Raw genomic sequence first — 16,469 nt, 5'->3', positions numbered from 1 at the left:
TACTAAAGTGTTAGAAAAGGGGTTAGGAATTTAAAAAAAAAAAAAAAAAGTTTTGCTGATATCTATTTTCTAATGGTTGTACATAAAGTGTGCTCATACAGTATGAAAATACCTCGGGAAACCCATTCAACAAAGTTGTGGGGCAGAGACCATGAGTTCGTATCAAACAGTAAAGCAAGGGCATATTAGCTCCTTTTAAAACTTCAGACTATGATATGAGTATAATAATTCAAGCCAGCAGAATGAGCACACGAGAGATGACACAGAGCAACTCCATACTATCTCTGATTCAGCCAAAACTCACCGTAACTCAGGATAAACATTTTCAAGATACCACTTGAAGGGTTTGCAGCTAAGTCTCTTCCTGAGTTCCATTCGGCTTTGAATACTAGACAGGAAAAAAAGGAGCAGTTTTCAAAGTCATGCTGCTGTCTTCATATACATTAAGGAATACACAGAAAACCCAAGAACAGTAGAACCGTATCTTAAAGAGATAACACATGTGAGCTAGCACTGCTTTCGCCTCAGAAGGTGCTGTCTCATGAAGAATAAACAAATAGGGCAAAGAAGCACTTGTGACTTACTTGCCGTAAGGTACATTCCTGGCTGAAGGCACTGCTGCATAATAGAAATTTTTATACTCATCCATCCAGACTTCTGCTGCTCTGCGTGTATTTCTAGGGACAATCATATGAAACACATAGGTTATATTTTCTCTAGCTGCAATTAAACCATGTCATTTATCCTTGGGTTTATTTTAGTCCTTCCTAGTACTAAGTAGTCAGCTGCCTCAAGCCAGGCAGGAGATTCCCTGTTAGATCCAACTAACAGAAAACCATTAGAGAGTAACATAACTGAAATCAATGCATTTAGAATGAAATTTACATCTTTTCCACACTCATCACTGCTTCGGGTTTTCATCCAGAATTTAATACACATCTTGGAGTTCTTTCTGCAAACTTCATGAAAGTTGTTATGTTATTGGTTTTGGTGTTTTGTTTTTTTCCCCCCCAAGAGTAACTTGACAGAAGTTAAATTCAGTGAGTGTTCACATGGATAAGCAAGCTAATTGGAAACGTAAAAATCTCAACAACTGGCAATATTTAATAATGCCTTTTACCTTTCTGAAAACAGATATGCTAACATAAGCAAGACATATTGTCAGTCTTCAGCCTATTCCTACCAACAGAGCACTCAAAGTTCCAAAAAGACATAAGCTGTCGTGACATTTAAGGCTATGAACCAAGTGAGTCTGTTGTAGCTGAGGTAACAGAGGAGAACCGGTAATTAGAAAATATTGTTAATGCTTTAAAATTCAGGAGAGATTAATTATTGCAATAAATACGAAAAACACTAACCCAAATTCTTTACTTCTAATCAAATACATCCTAACTAAAATTCCTGTATTTATGTAACTGGTGTCTTCAAATCTCCTTTTGGACTGCAAGAGGGTAATGTCGTTTTCCATCCTCTGGCTTCCATGTAAAACTCATTTACTTCTATTGTTTGTAATTTTATGCTTAGAAAATTAAGTCTTATTTCACTTGCAACTGCCATGCTCTGAAGCTTATTTTACATTTGGCAGTAAGTTCATCTAAAGCAACGGGAGTAAACCCAGTCAGCCAATAACTTCTTTAATATGATTTTCCAATTCAAAAGACAAAAAATAGTCAGGATAAAGTGAGGAGTTCTTGCAGGTCACTGAGAAAGAAGGACATGAGGAAGGAAAAAAAATGTCACAAGACAGACCTCAATCATTTTTTGCTTGAGGACTGATTTTTCCTTGCAAAGATTCCTTTAAATTTTTTGTAAGTAAAATCCCATTCAATCCAGATCAGAGAGCTATTTCAGTTTATCTGCGCTTGCTGTCTCTCAGGCCTGTGTGAGTCTCAGCCAGCCACTCAGCACCTGCCCCTGTTGCTTGCTCAGCGATCAGCTTGGCTGCCCACAGGCCAAACAGATTTTGGTGGTGGGAGAGGAACTTTTCGGTTTGCCAGGGTTTCACGACTCCAAAGGCACTTTCAAGGCCAGAAAGCACGCCTGCATCACGCTTCCCCATACTCAAGGATGAACAATTCAGGCTTAGCGTGACACGAATATGGTAACTGTGTAGATGCTGAGAACTGCCTCAACTAAGACCCAAAGAAGGCAGGGTACTGAGGAACACAGCGTGGGGTGCACTCAACACTTAACACTGAGCCACAGTTAATGAAACCTAGCACTGAGTGATCAGAGGTAGTTTTGCATGGAGCAGACTGGGGTCTGCAAGGTTTATTAGCTCGTCTGACATGGTGTATTAAGGCAGCGCATACTGGTCTAACAAATCCTGCCAGACACAAGCTGTATCTGCCCACACCACACAGCCAGGATGTGGTCTCCCCTCTCATGAAACAGGACACCCTCTCATCTGGAATCACCAGTTTGTTTTGGCTGCCAAAAGGCAGTGCATACTGACTAGTCAGCTAAAAATAGGACACTTACCCAGAGCACTTCAGAACAAATTGCATGCAGTCAAGGGACAGATGATGGTATAAGCTAACAAGTCCCAACTGCAAGACCAGCACAGGTTCCATGCACCAAGATTCTTGGCACCATGGTCCTACACGTCAGATAATACCTGTGTTACCAAGGTACCCCATTAGCTTATGTTTCCCATTCTCTCATTGCTAAAATTTATTTTTAGGCATTGTTATATTGGTTTGACACCCAAGAAAGCTGACTGAGGAGGAAACCAAATATACAGCAACTTGTCAACCCTGCTTTTAAGTGATATGCAACTTTTCTAGGTCAATTAAAAAATAATTCCAATGAAACAAAGAATTTTAAGGACATTTCAGAATTTGAGACAGCGGGACAGCTAAGGACAAAGGTAATAAACCACTTGCAGAGAAAGGTAGATCTGGAAAGGGATGTAAGTACCCAAGACACTAGTTTGCATGCTTCAGCTGTCCTCACCATTCAAGTACATGTGGGATCTCATTTCAAAGTAATTTTGAACACAAATGACTGGAAAACACAATGTGACTCTAAGAAAACCTGTCATAGTAATTGTCAGGACGTTTGAGTGATCAAATCACAATGATGTTTTGACTTCACAACAAAATCCAAAAGCTTTAATCCCAGTACCAGCGCAGAATCCTCTACTCCTGCTAACATGATGCATTTCTCAGGTCTGCTGTACCCTTGCATGCATACAGCCACACCCTCTTCCTACTTTTCAGTTGAGCTATGTTTAAGTACCTATTTAACATAACAAGAAAAGCAGCATCTTGGCAAGAGCCCAAAGACAGAAAAGCTGCAGAGGAGTGGGAAAAGTGCACAATTTATATATTTATTTATTTTTATTAACCATGCTCCTTGTTATGACATTGCCATTTTAAAACCTACCATGAAACTAGAACAGTTGCATCCTAAGCCTACATAATACAGTTTAACTGGTAGATCCTTCTACCCTCCTGATGCACACTATAAATACTGGAATAGAGATGTGATGTATTAAGGGAGGATATTTCTTTGCTAGCTTTTGTTTTCCCATAAGTACTATTATTCATTTTTCACTGTAGAATAAAATACAGATCTCAAAGAACAGGGGACCAGAAAAATCCCTACTGTAACTACTGGAAGAAACAGGACAGTGACTTTATTTTAGCAGACTATTAAATTCATTGGAGTCATCTTGGTGGCATAACCAGTGTGGAAGAGAAGAATTACACCCCTAAGGAGGTTCCTCAATCTAAGGTGAAACACAAGTCCAAATCTACTGGCAGCTTAGAGCATTCTTATGAATTTAAGTACATCCATGCCCTCTGTGTTGCTTCAAGAGAGTCTGGGCTCCATACCCCTTCAAGGATAAACAAATAATTTTATTTGCAGCTCAACCCACAGACCCTTTAGCTGAGACTTGTACTTCTTCAGCCCCCTGAGCATCAAGTCCAATTCTCTAAACCAAAACCTACAGTGATTCTTCAGCTACAACTGACAGAGCATTGGTCAAAACCTCTACCATACACTCATGCAATACCTTCATCCACGTTACTTAAAAAAACACTATGAACATGAATCAGAATTGTTATTCTCATTCTATAGAGGAGAAACTGAGGAAATAGCTCAGTATTTCAGCTACCACCATATATTGAATCAACAGGCACATTAATCTAAGTCCTTAATATTGCAGTTTCTTAGGTCTATAGAAAAAGTATTTTTAAATATAGCACAGGAAAGGCAAATATGACATAGAATGAAGTTCCCAACAGACTGGCACAAATGCCAGAATCAGTCTACATAATCATTTGTATATCACATACCGATCATGTATTAACAAAAAGCAAGCAAAGCATATTCATAACTTAAGTGTAATCTAGCTCTTAGTGAATGATGAAACTGTTTCTATAAAATGAAGATTTATGACATAGTTCTAAAAATAAAGCCTTATTTAAAACCAAATAAACACAAAGTTCTCAAAACTGACAATGTCAAGTTAAGCATTTCCTTCTTTTCCAGATTCTCAGGCTGTGTCTACTAGAAGTTTCCCTTTTTCAACTCTCAGGTTCTTCTCTCAATCTGTGTAGTTGCCTCAAAGTCATTAATTTCCTTTTAATTAATATTTTTCCATGCTAGATAATATTGCAAGTATTTCTAAATAAAAGATCCTTAAAATGAAATTACTGCCACCTGCTGATCATCTGAAGAAATCCAAAACAGTGCTATTTAGTTGAAGACTTGACTTAACAGTTACCTTGCAAACACAGTACCACTCCCACCAGGAAACGTGTAAGGATGCTGTTTGCGGAATACGTGACCCACTCTGCTGCAAGGGATGATTTCTAGGCTCCCACCACATTGCCAAACTCTGAATGAGATCTCTGAAATAAAAACATGACAGACCAACATCAAAAAATACTGTAATTTTGTAGTATACTATTTACAGAGAAAGCTTTTATTGACTATTGCTGAGAAGATCAATAAGATAGTTTTCTGAGAAATTCCAGGATAAACAAAGGCATATCAGAGCTTTTATTATTCTCGAAGCTCAGGAGAAATAATCATATTAACTTGGAAGCAAAACTGTATGTCTTCCATTATCTGAGGTTATCAGCATTCACCAAATTCATAAACCATGCTGCAATTTGCCAGAGTAAGTTAGGTCTATACATACCATTACTGTGCTTTATCTAAAGGGTAAGCAACAGTTGATACACTTAACAGATAAATTAATGATCTAGTTTATAATATCAAGGCATGATAAAACAATCAATAGATTCAAGCTGCTAACTTACTATGGCAGATAACCAAACACACTCACAAACACTGGCCATGGAAGGAGTTTTATCAAGCCGATCTTGATTTGAAGACAGACTGAATAAAGATGCAACTTCTGTAAACTGAAGGTTATGTCCAGTACACTTCTAAGCCAATCTAGTGAGGACAAGAAGGTCTAGAAATATTTATACACTTTTCTCAACTTAGACCTTTGACAGCAGAAGTCTCCTAGTGCTGACAGAGAAATTTTCTTCATTCATTCCAAATTAGCACAGTAAGAAGCGTGCTTCCAATGGCACTGTTTCAATTTTGATGATTCCCCCTTCAGTCCAGCAGCTGCTACCAGTTGCTGCGCACTACCCTTAGTTTCAAGCCTCTTCATAGTCATGCAGTATCTTTCCACAGATTTAAAAAAAAAAACCCCAGTGCTACTAAGCAGCCCTAATTTAAAGTCAGCGTCTATCTTTTAACACTTATACTAAGTGCCATTCCTTCCCCCAGAAGCCTTCCTCCCACATACACAAAGTCAGTCATAAAAATAGCATTACTTCAAAAACTAAATTAGAAAAAAAACCTCCAAAGGTTAGAGAGCGTGTCTTCTTGATGGTCTGTCCAGAGAAAAAGAAAAAAAGAGGTGCTGTGATTTCAGCTGTTGACAGTGCAAGTTAACTGCCTTTCTTCTGAATGGTCCTTGCTTTTACAAGGATAATTTCCTATTTGTTTTACTTCAATGATAAATTCTGTTGCATTGGGGCCTATTAGGCATGTTCGTGAATCCTAGACAGTCCACATAGTCCAATGTGTAGACAGGTCATCTTCCAAAAATATTAATGACAATATTGTCTTTGCCGGTAACTTACGGTCTTGATTTTCCAGTTGAATTAACATGGGACAATAGGCAAAAGTAATTTTTAAAGCAACTGAACATGACATTCTCTCTGCACATTTTTCACAGCACTGACTTCAGTCTTACACCTCTTATTTTGAGCTTAGAATGAAAAAAAAAATAAGAATCATAGTAAACAACTGGTCACTGCTTCTATTACACAAGTTACTAACAAAAGCACTTCTATGTTTCTACCAGAATAAATTACACATAGATAGAAGACTTCAGGCTTTCCCATATCTAGCGCGAATTTGGTCCCATACTGCTCAAATTGTGAAAGCAGAGGAGTAATGTTTTTCTTGTACCATGCTGAAGTATGATTTATGGAGTTTTGCTAGAAAGGTCGTACAGCTATTAGCCCAACATGAGGGGATGCTGCACTCAGTGAGGACAGCCTAGTGAAAGAAGACAGGGAGATCTGATTAAAGATAAAGGCTTATGCATTAGATAAGCAAGTGCAAACTAAATGCTCAAAATCTAGTATTAGACTTATTTAAGTATTAGGAAATACTTGCCTCTGAAATGAGTGAGATTCTGGTTAAAAATAAACATCGATGCAGTACACCTAAAGCTCTTTCTTTTTTAAATAATTCATTTGAAGGTTTAATCCAAAAAGTCACTGTCATCTATTGAATGCATGTAGGCACTGAAAAAGTATTTTTGTTTTAGAAGTAATTTAGAAATATTTTGTGTCAACTTGTTTCGTTATTCATAGCTTCGTCTACTGTGTACATTAATTGGATTAATTCTCCCTCCATAAATTCCCAGAAATGTAAACCTACATGTATACTTTCCAGCACCTGAGATTCTGAAGAATCTCAAAAAAAAAAGTGAAAATGATGAAAAATAGCTGTTTAGGAAAGACAGCAGAGGACTAGTAAATAGGGAAAAGCAAATTAATCCTTATTTGCACCAACATGGCTTCTAAAGTCTGCATGGATTTTTAAAGAAAAAGGAATATATAGCAACTAAAACTTAAAAAATACCCACAAACTCCCTTAAGACATCTTTTTTTTTGCCATACTCAAACAGTGGGAGAAGAAATTTTACTCTTGTAACAATTTCAGTGGACACAGTTTTTCATTCAAAAGGCATAAACAGGATGTCAAACATTCTTCAGTTGCAAGAGATTATGTTACACCTCTCAGTAACAGATTTGCTCTTTTTATTATAGTGTCATCGATATAGAAGACAGAGAATGTCTTACTCGCTCTCTGATTTTAGCAAAATTATTAAGAAAAGCCTAGGTTTTCAAATTAGACCCAAACCTTCTAATGGTCCATTCAGTTCCCCAGTGTACTCTGATCCTCCTATGCTTCTCAAAAAGCACTGTAAAGATTCTGAGAATTAGAGTTTATGAATTCAAGACAAGACTGAACAAACATCGATCCACATTTTGTACAGGAAGCACGTGTTACCAGTCACATTTAGCAACAATCTGAAAATGCACCCTATCTTCACGGCAAGAGCAGTTTCTTGGCTAATTTAGGCAAAATACTGCAGGCCCATCTTGAAATTTGTAAAGTTGAGACTATACTAACATGTGAACAAAATCTCATATAACAGCTGCTCTGTACATGTTTGAAGCAAAAATGCTAAGTTTTATAAAGAATAAATATAATGTATAGAATTATTTTGCAAGTCCATATAGTGGGTTATTTGCATGTAATATCAAGCCACAGATCCAGAGATACGCTTGAGAGTAAAGAGGCCTGATGAGTGTGCACGTTGAATTTAAAACTGCACATCACAGATTTCTGGTATCTGGTGCATGTGTCATTTATTGCCAATTAAATCATATGCCATGTGATTTTTACTCATCTTCAGTTAGACTGGCAGCTATGAACAAATCGTTAGCTGTCTGCTGTAGCAACTGACTTTGTTTCCCCTTCTCTACGTGAAGGAGGAGATGGAGACTTTAGGTGCCTTTTTTTTTGCTTCCCGTAGAGAAGGGGGAACAGAATGGAGCAGGAGCAACATAAACAGCTTTTTGCATGCAGTCTTTTCACCTTGAAAAAGGAGCTGTTTCTTGTGCCCTTTCCTGCTGCCAAGGCCTCAATTATTAAACCTAAGAGCAGCTGCTAAATTTTCAGGAAAAAACTCAGTTGCTCAAGTAGGTGCTTGCAGCTAATCAAATATTTAAGTGCTCTAGTGACATCAGAGGTTTTCAGAGTGAATGCGAGTATTGCTGTAGTAAGTTTATCCAATGACTGTCCAGGACATTTAAAAAAATTATGATACTCGTATTAATACAATTTAGCAATATACAGTCAAAACAGTGAGAAAACAGAAACACAGAAAGTAATTATTCAACATACATAAGAGGTTTCTTCGAGTATTACATAGGAAGGTCAGAGGCTGGACTGTAAGGATGCCTCTTCCAGTCTTTAAGTTCCTTACAAGAGTGTTGCCTACCATGTCTCCATACTTAATGTGCTGTATACAGCAGATATTTCCTTGTAGGCCAAGCATATGCTCAATGCATATGCATATTTCAGTAACTCAAAATACTCATGGGTTTTTAAAGTTCAAGGTATTTTAGGATTTTGCAGCTAGCACGTGCGGTAGAGAAGTTTCTATCCTTAGAACTGGTCCTAAAACACATTCTTAGAATGTCTGAGAGGCATCTCTACCCTAAAAAACTAAATTAATGACAGAATGGAAGTCTTGAGAAGTTGTAGAGTTCAGCTCCTCCCAAATATTTATTTTTTTTTTTTTAATACAAGTATACTAGTCTTGACTGGAGAAAAAACTTCATACAATACTGTAATGCAAAGAGCAAAAAATCCTACTAAAGCCAGATCTAATCAGCAGGTCAAAGAAGAAATGGCTAAAGCACAAGTTCTCTCAGCCCCTCTTCAGTCTTCTCCAAATCCCACTCACTTAAACATCTGAAAATAAGGAATTACAGCAAAAATGCCTTCCCAACCATAATTATCTCATCAGGCTAAAGTAGGGGTATAAAATTTAAAAACTCATTAAGTTTAGATGCCAGGCAGTATAGGATTATTAATGTTAAGAAACAGATTATTCTTCAGTCAGCTAAATTCTAATTGATTTCTTAAGATGTATGTAAGAACATTAAACTCATGAACTCCTGTGTTCTACTTTTCATGATTAAATTTCATCTTAAAACATGCCTTAAATTGCCAGCATTTAAACATTATTTTATTTTAATCAATAACTTTAGATGAGGATGTGACTTTCAAACAAGACAGCATTTTTGAAAGTGATTTCCTATCTACATCCTGTAATTTTTTATCAGCCAACTTTCATTACAAAAAAATTTCACTGCTTAATGAACAAATACTTTTATTCTCTCATATTTAGCATATAATTCCTACCTTGCTTTAATTCTTTCATTGAAATAAACCTTTTGGATTTTGCCAATAATGCATGTGAAGTTTTAACTTCGGTTTTAACCCTCTTTGCACAAAATCAGGAAGACCATGACTCCGTGACAGTAAAGGCAATGACAAAACCTTCTTTCTTTCAAGACTGATCTGAAGGCAAATGATATACATACCTAAGTTTTCTCCACCCCAAACATCCATCATCATGTCATACTTCCCTAGTTCTTCAAAATAGGATTTGTCCATCACAAATAACCCACCAGCTATCATGGGTGTCCTAAACAGACAAGAAAAATCAAGCTAAATACTTACAGAACCATGAACTGGGAGGTAACTTATTTCCACCTCAAGGTTAACAACTCCCTGAAAAGATCTGCAATGATTTCAAATGCAACTAATTTTGCATTTATCACTTCAAATGTTGTCTGCACACATTTCTATGGCATATATAGTGCTATGACCACCTTCTGAGGCAGTTTCCAAATTTCCATTTGGCTCATAAGTTCCTTATGTAAAGAGTGGCAATTTGTGCCAGCAACAAAACATTAAAACTGATGCTGTAGTTTTAGCCCTCTAAACACACCAACTTTAAACAAAGTGACATCTACTTTTTGTTAAGGGTAAATAAACTACCAGTGTGCTTTAAAGTATTTTTTCAAATACAATTTATTTCTGAGTCTCATAATGCTACATAAATATGAATGAAGTTTCAATATTAATGAAAGCTACAGTAAAGATCCCCTTTCATCCTCAGAGATGATACCTAACTTTGTTTAGTTGCAAACTACAATCTATCAGAGGGAGAAACGGTGGTACAGACATACTTTATGGGAGCAACTGGATTTCCTTGCCGTGCTCTTCTTTGCTCTGGTGTCATGTAATCCCACTTGAATACCAGGTTCCAATCGAAGCCTTCAAGAAGAAAACATTAGAGAGCAGGATGTTAAAAATACTGTGGCCATCATTCAACATGTAGTAACATAATGTTGACTGAAAACACTGGGAACTGTAATTTAATTAAAAATTTAAACTTGTACAAAATTCTGGGTAGAAAACAAACAAGTACGAGTCCAGATGAAAGGTAAAGAAGTTGACAGGACAATAAAAAAGTAATCTCAAACATAAAATAACTTTTATTTCTCTTGTTGCCATCTATTACACAAAGTAAGAAATTCAGTCAACAAGTGACAAAGCAAAAGCCTTATGGAATGTCATATGAAGATCTTTCAGGCATTACAAATGCTCCCAATAGTCTTTAATTTACAATTGCATTTCAACTCTTATCAAACAATCACATATTTATGTTTACACAGGCTTTATGCAAGTACTCTTGGTACTCCTCTATCAGCAGAAGTTCTCTATCATGAAGGTCACAACAGGTTATGTAGCTCCCACTTAGTAACATTCATTTAACTTCCTCCTTCTAAGTGTAACATTTTTCAAATCCGAGGCAAGCGCTAGAGCACCAAAATCTTATTTCCCTTATGTATGTACATATATGTGTGTACACACAGCAACAGCTGGTCTGGTCATTTCACAAGTTAAGTAAAGAAGCACATAAAGATCACTAGAACAGACTAGACTAATAGGTCATTTACAGCAGCTTTCTACCTGACAACCGTGTGAATTACCTCCTTTAGGCAACGATATACAGCTGGTATAAGACAAACTTCCTAGAGGAAACACTTTCGTAACAGTTTTTGAGGCAGGTTATGCCCATAAGCATGAACTTAAAAATTAAAAAACTACACAAGGTCCATAGCCCTCTCCCAGCACACCTAGCAAATCAGCCTTATACAGACTGCCTGCTGCCAAACACATTTAGATCCTATGAGGTCATGTAATGAATGATTTCCAGATTTCTGGTGCACAGATGTCAACAGTTTTCTTTCTCCAGCATAAAACATAAAGCGATTACTTTGTGGGGAAGCAGGGAAAAAGCTAAGGTAAACAGACAACAGTTACAGTCCTATAAACTGTCTGTCTGTGTCCATAAACGTGCATAGTAATGACTGATGCGGAGAGTTGAAACCTAAACAGTTTTCATTTTAACTCACAAGATATTTATCACACACACACAATGCAGAAATTATCCTGAACAGTCTTTACAGCACACATGCCAACACTTTCTCTCCATGTTTGAGTATTTCATGAAGTGTTGCACTGTAAAAATGAAAGACTAACTACTCCAAAACTCAAAGTAGCAAAACAGTAAAATGGCTACAATCGATAGTACTGAAAAGCCTCCAGCACGAAAAGTAAAACGAGCTCCAATATTTCCATGCAGTTAAAAAGTCTCATTTCATCATACATACCCAGCAAAACTACTTGCATCTGGGAGAACTTTAAAAAAACCTACTGTTCTCCAGCAGAAGAGGTAGAGATAGAGTTACGTATATGCCAGTGAACACAAGGGGTCTCTTTTGGAACACAGCACTCTGTTACAAACTCCGAACAAGTGTATGAATTGTCTGCCCATAAAAACTGATTTTCCGTCTCCATTTTCACTGACTCTGGGAAAAATCTCCACTCAATGAGATAACATCAGCAACTCTGTAAAAGGAGTATTTTTATACACAAGTGCATATCCAATATGAAATTCTATCCGGTGTAAACTGCATCATAGGCATACTCTAAATTATTAGATCTCAGTTAACTACAGTTTATTCCAGTAATTAAAGTGTTTCTCAGGGTGGCATAAACACTTTTGCAAATCCCCCTTCAAAAAAATATTTGTAACGTGAAGTGCATGGATTTAGCAATGGCCAGACGACTCGGGAATTATTTCAGCCCTGTCCTCTTTAAAAAGTTTGTAGGATTTGCTAGGTTGCTTGTCTTGGGTGATTAAGTCCTTTCAAAACAGACCAGGCACAAATGCTGTCCCAGCTGTCTCAACTCTCCATGCTTCAGCCACACAGATACTGTATCTAAGGTTAAAAGCATAGTTTGGTTTCCATCTTTAGACTTTGGCCCCCGTGAAAGTGTCCTGTGATGCCAAATACTGCAGTGCCTCTAAAATGGTAATCTGTCCACTGGGAACTGAAAAGAAATGTATTATTCCCATTTCAGCAGGCCCCTAAATAGCTTTAAACACTGGTATGTGCAAAATTTCTATTGTTAGAATGAAAAAAAAGACAGCTTCTCATGACTGAGTCCAGAAGTACAGAGGCTCCATGCACTTAAAAAAAAAATTGGGAAATGTGGTTCCAAAGATGAAGCATGAAAAGCAGTAACAAGTGAAATGATCTCTCAATCTTCTCCCACTTCACTTGGGAAGAATTAAAGAGCATGAACCCCATAGGAACCAATCAAAGGTTTCAATGAAAGAATTCCTCCTCCTGCTGCAGACAACAATAAAAGCCACATAATGGTACAGAGATTTCCATACTTGAGGCATAATGAATAGATTAAGTAAAAGCCTTAAGGTTTTAATAAAGCTGGCACACAAATAATAGCACAGGACTATACATTAGCATACTGTGAGTATGTGCGCTATAGGTGTTATTTCAGAACGTTAATTAAAAGGAACCTCTCACCTCCCGATCACTGACTAGAAATTGCAGCATATGTGATATTATGCACATATTGCTTTTATTTTGGTTTACTGGAACAACACTTGGTGGCCAGTTAGAGACTAGTAACTGACAGAATGAGCTTGAAATTGGTTTTTCCTTCCTCACTCAAGAAAGTCCATTCAGAAAAAGCTGAAACACTGCAGGAAGAGCACTGTGTAATTTCTGTATTGTGGCCCTCCTTACATCTTTGTGCAAGCAGTTCAGTTTCCAGGGTTGTGGGAACTAAAATTATTTAAAAAAAAAAAAAAAAGAGGTGGGGCACAGAACAGCTATTTTAAATGCTAGGTTCTTGCTTACCGTGAAAAAAGTGAAAGGAAGATTTTTTCTTTTTTGAGAGGTTTTTGAGAGTTTCACAAGTCTATTTGCTGTCAACAGTTTACACTAGCTAGACACAGTGAAACTGTAATACTGTAAAACTCAATTTAATAGGACATTTTGTAGCTGTAAAGGTATAAACACTACAAATTTTCCAGGTCACATGTTCCTCTCTTCACAATTACAGATCATGGCTAACAAAAACATCTATTTTTTTAAACACATTCCAAAGCCTTCTGCTTATTCAGAAAAGTTTAATTTTTTAAGCAAACCAGCATATTGAAAAAAAAACTCAAAGGCACTGCATTGCTGATGGATTTCTAAGCTAGTGAGCAATTAAAGCCCGTCTTATCTAAAAAGAGAATCATAAGCTCCAGCCATAAGATGCTTCTGACATATTTACACAATCTTACAAACATTGGAGTGAGTACTGCACATTGGTAAAAGGCAGGATAAATTTATAAGAATTAGTTTTAAAGCAGAAGACAATAAGGCAAATTCCAAGCCTAGAAACAACTGACCTATAGAACTTAAACTAGTTACATGGAAGGGGAGAACAGTACGTTAACTGCCCATTCCACAACTGCAGTGATTATGAGCTTTGATTCTTGATGCCTTTTTTTTAATTTGTATTCCAGTACAGGTACATACCGCCTTTTAAATCAGCTGACGCCCCCACATACTGGAAGTTGTCCATATTAATTACATCAATAATGGGAGACACAACTCTGGTCTTGTCCTAAAATAAATATTAGAAAGTAATATTGAAATAACGAAATCAATATATAAAGGTTCAGGCAAATGAGATGTTGAACAGTTCAGCAGGATTTCATTAGCATGTCTCCCCAGCTCTCCCCATACTTCAACTTATGGCTGTGAATAGCATTGCTCAGCACTGCTTCAGAAACCACACGACACGGCTGGGAATCCTCTTTCTATTCTAGGCTACTTATATTCAAGTAATCCCCCTCTTCTGACTTGCTCTTGAAGAAGGAGGCAAACTTGTAGTTCTAAAGGCAGTCAAGCAAACAGCACTTCCATTCTTACTTTTAAAACCAGCTCAAAGAAAAGAAGCATCCAGGCAATTTATATTTTCCACAGCAAATCTCTAGCCACGCAATGTACTATGGTTTTAAGTGTTCTATGTACACTTAGGCCCTTCTGCAATCAGAAAAGTCTTAGGTTAATGATAATCCATTTCACACTAAGAATTACACTTCATAATCAGACACTTAGTTAGGAAAGAGAAGCTAAAAACACCTCAAACTAATGAATGCTATTAATCCCCAGCAGCCAAGATACCAGTGGCACAGATACCACATTCCTCTGTCCAACCATGGTCTCGTATACTACTATGAGCAATGTTAATTGCCTTATCTGATGTTTTTGTCAAAATAGTTTAAGAAAAAACAAAAATCTTTCCAACAACTCCACACGCATCATCCAGTAGGATCACAAGACATCAGTACTCTAAAAAAAGACTCATCTGATATTAGAAATGCAATATCATGGTTAAGCCAGTTTGCCTCCATGACTTACTGGTGGGAAAAAAGTTACATTTACACACTGAAGGATAACTTCTATGGTAGTTTGATTGAACATTTTGCTTGCATTCAAAAGAAAAGTTTGAGCTCCACAATTTAGTATCATTCAGAGAGCACAGATAACTTCAGAACAGTGTGTCACCGAATCTGTGGATATAAAAAAACATTTTGAACAAACAGGAGATATTTTGGTAACTGTTATAGAGAAATGGTTCTCATGGTTAAAAAACCATACCAACCTAAACATCTCCATTTTAAGAATTTATTTTATAAGTATGTCTTCAAACAACAATACATATATTCTAAACAGTGGTTCAGCAGTGTGTCCCCTTGCTAATCAGTATTATACAAAACAGATTGGAATCAAACTAGTATGAGAATAGCTTGAGCTCTTAACAAGAGACTTAAAAGCAACTCTTTTAGTCAAATGCTTTGCTTGGTCCAATAAGGACATTAAACACCCATTTTAATTTATTGAATCTTAACTATTTAATCTGTGCTGATTTTAATAAGCCCTCATTATGTAGTTGTCATTTACCAGGTTGTTCTGCCTGCGTGAGCAAAAGTTCATTAACTTCTGTATCAGCCAAAAGGAGAATCCAAGAGAATCCAAGCTGAAGACTAAGCTAAAAGCTGAATTTCTGATTTTTATATTCCTTTTAAGTATCACTGCAGCTATATCACCCAGGCCAAATATCTGCTTTTATGAGGGATGTAATATAACATCTAATCAGATCTGTTACTAATTCTTAATTAGCTTGGTCTAAAGCAAACTAGAAACACAGACAAAAGAGACCAACCTGTCCTATTCCCCATCGATCACATCTTTAGCTCCTGTTTCTGTTAGCTGTAGCCCCAAGTCCATGTTCCTAATGGGAAGCATACAGTTTTGCTAACTGTGTTGTACTTGGGAGGCAATTATGATTTACTGCAAAACACTAACTGTGTTTGTGTGCCCTCCTACACCACTAAAGCACTTCAAGTGCACCCATGACCTTATTTTAGGCATTCTATACACAGTGATAGAATTAGAAAACTCCTTTATTTAAAGACTGATGAGACAGAAGATATCCAGCCTATCCAGTTATTCACAATACATCCACCAGCATGAAATACAAAAATGAAGCCACCCTTGCTTTCTTTCTCGTTCTTTCCTTAGCTGAAACTGAGACAGCTTATACATCTATGCCCATCTCTAAAAACCTTTTCTGACAAAAATTTGCATTTTCTCAAATGGTTCTACTTGGCACAGTTGAACCTGGTGGTAAAGGTTGCCCAAGCTATCAGGTATCCCATTAGGTAGAGCTTCAGTGAGGCTTCAACTTATCTCCACCATGCTGAGTAAGCAGGTAGCACACTGTCTCTACGCATTTGGGATTTCCACAGGTTTTTACTGCTGGTCTGATTAGCTCTATCAATATCAGTGCGACACCACACTACCACCACTTGCTACACCTAATGTATTATTTAATCAACTTACAGTTGTTTCTCTGACAAATACGCAGGTTGTGAGCATTCAGTTCGAGGTACAACCACC

At 37.0% G+C, this 16,469-nt stretch overlaps 1 protein-coding gene across 1 annotated transcript in view; it reads right to left on the bottom strand.

Annotated features, from left to right (window-relative positions):
- The window catches only part of GALNT2 (polypeptide N-acetylgalactosaminyltransferase 2), a 96,237-nt gene that overhangs the window by 6,305 nt on the left and 73,463 nt on the right, over positions 1–16,469 (bottom strand). Inside the window, exons 8-13 of the mRNA XM_068397735.1 lie at positions 14,040–14,127; positions 10,323–10,410; positions 9,672–9,775; positions 4,736–4,862; positions 585–677; positions 305–388 (exon numbers count right to left, since the gene is read on the bottom strand). Coding sequence (XP_068253836.1) covers positions 305–388; positions 585–677; positions 4,736–4,862; positions 9,672–9,775; positions 10,323–10,410; positions 14,040–14,127 — 584 coding nt within the window. The remainder of the gene's footprint in view (positions 1–304; positions 389–584; positions 678–4,735; positions 4,863–9,671; positions 9,776–10,322; positions 10,411–14,039; positions 14,128–16,469) is intronic.

Source organism: Nyctibius grandis, chromosome 1 (assembly GCF_013368605.1).
Source record: "Nyctibius grandis isolate bNycGra1 chromosome 1, bNycGra1.pri, whole genome shotgun sequence".
Lineage (NCBI taxonomy): Eukaryota > Metazoa > Chordata > Aves > Nyctibiiformes > Nyctibiidae > Nyctibius > Nyctibius grandis.
This window is presented reverse-complemented; position numbering and strand designations above follow the sequence as displayed.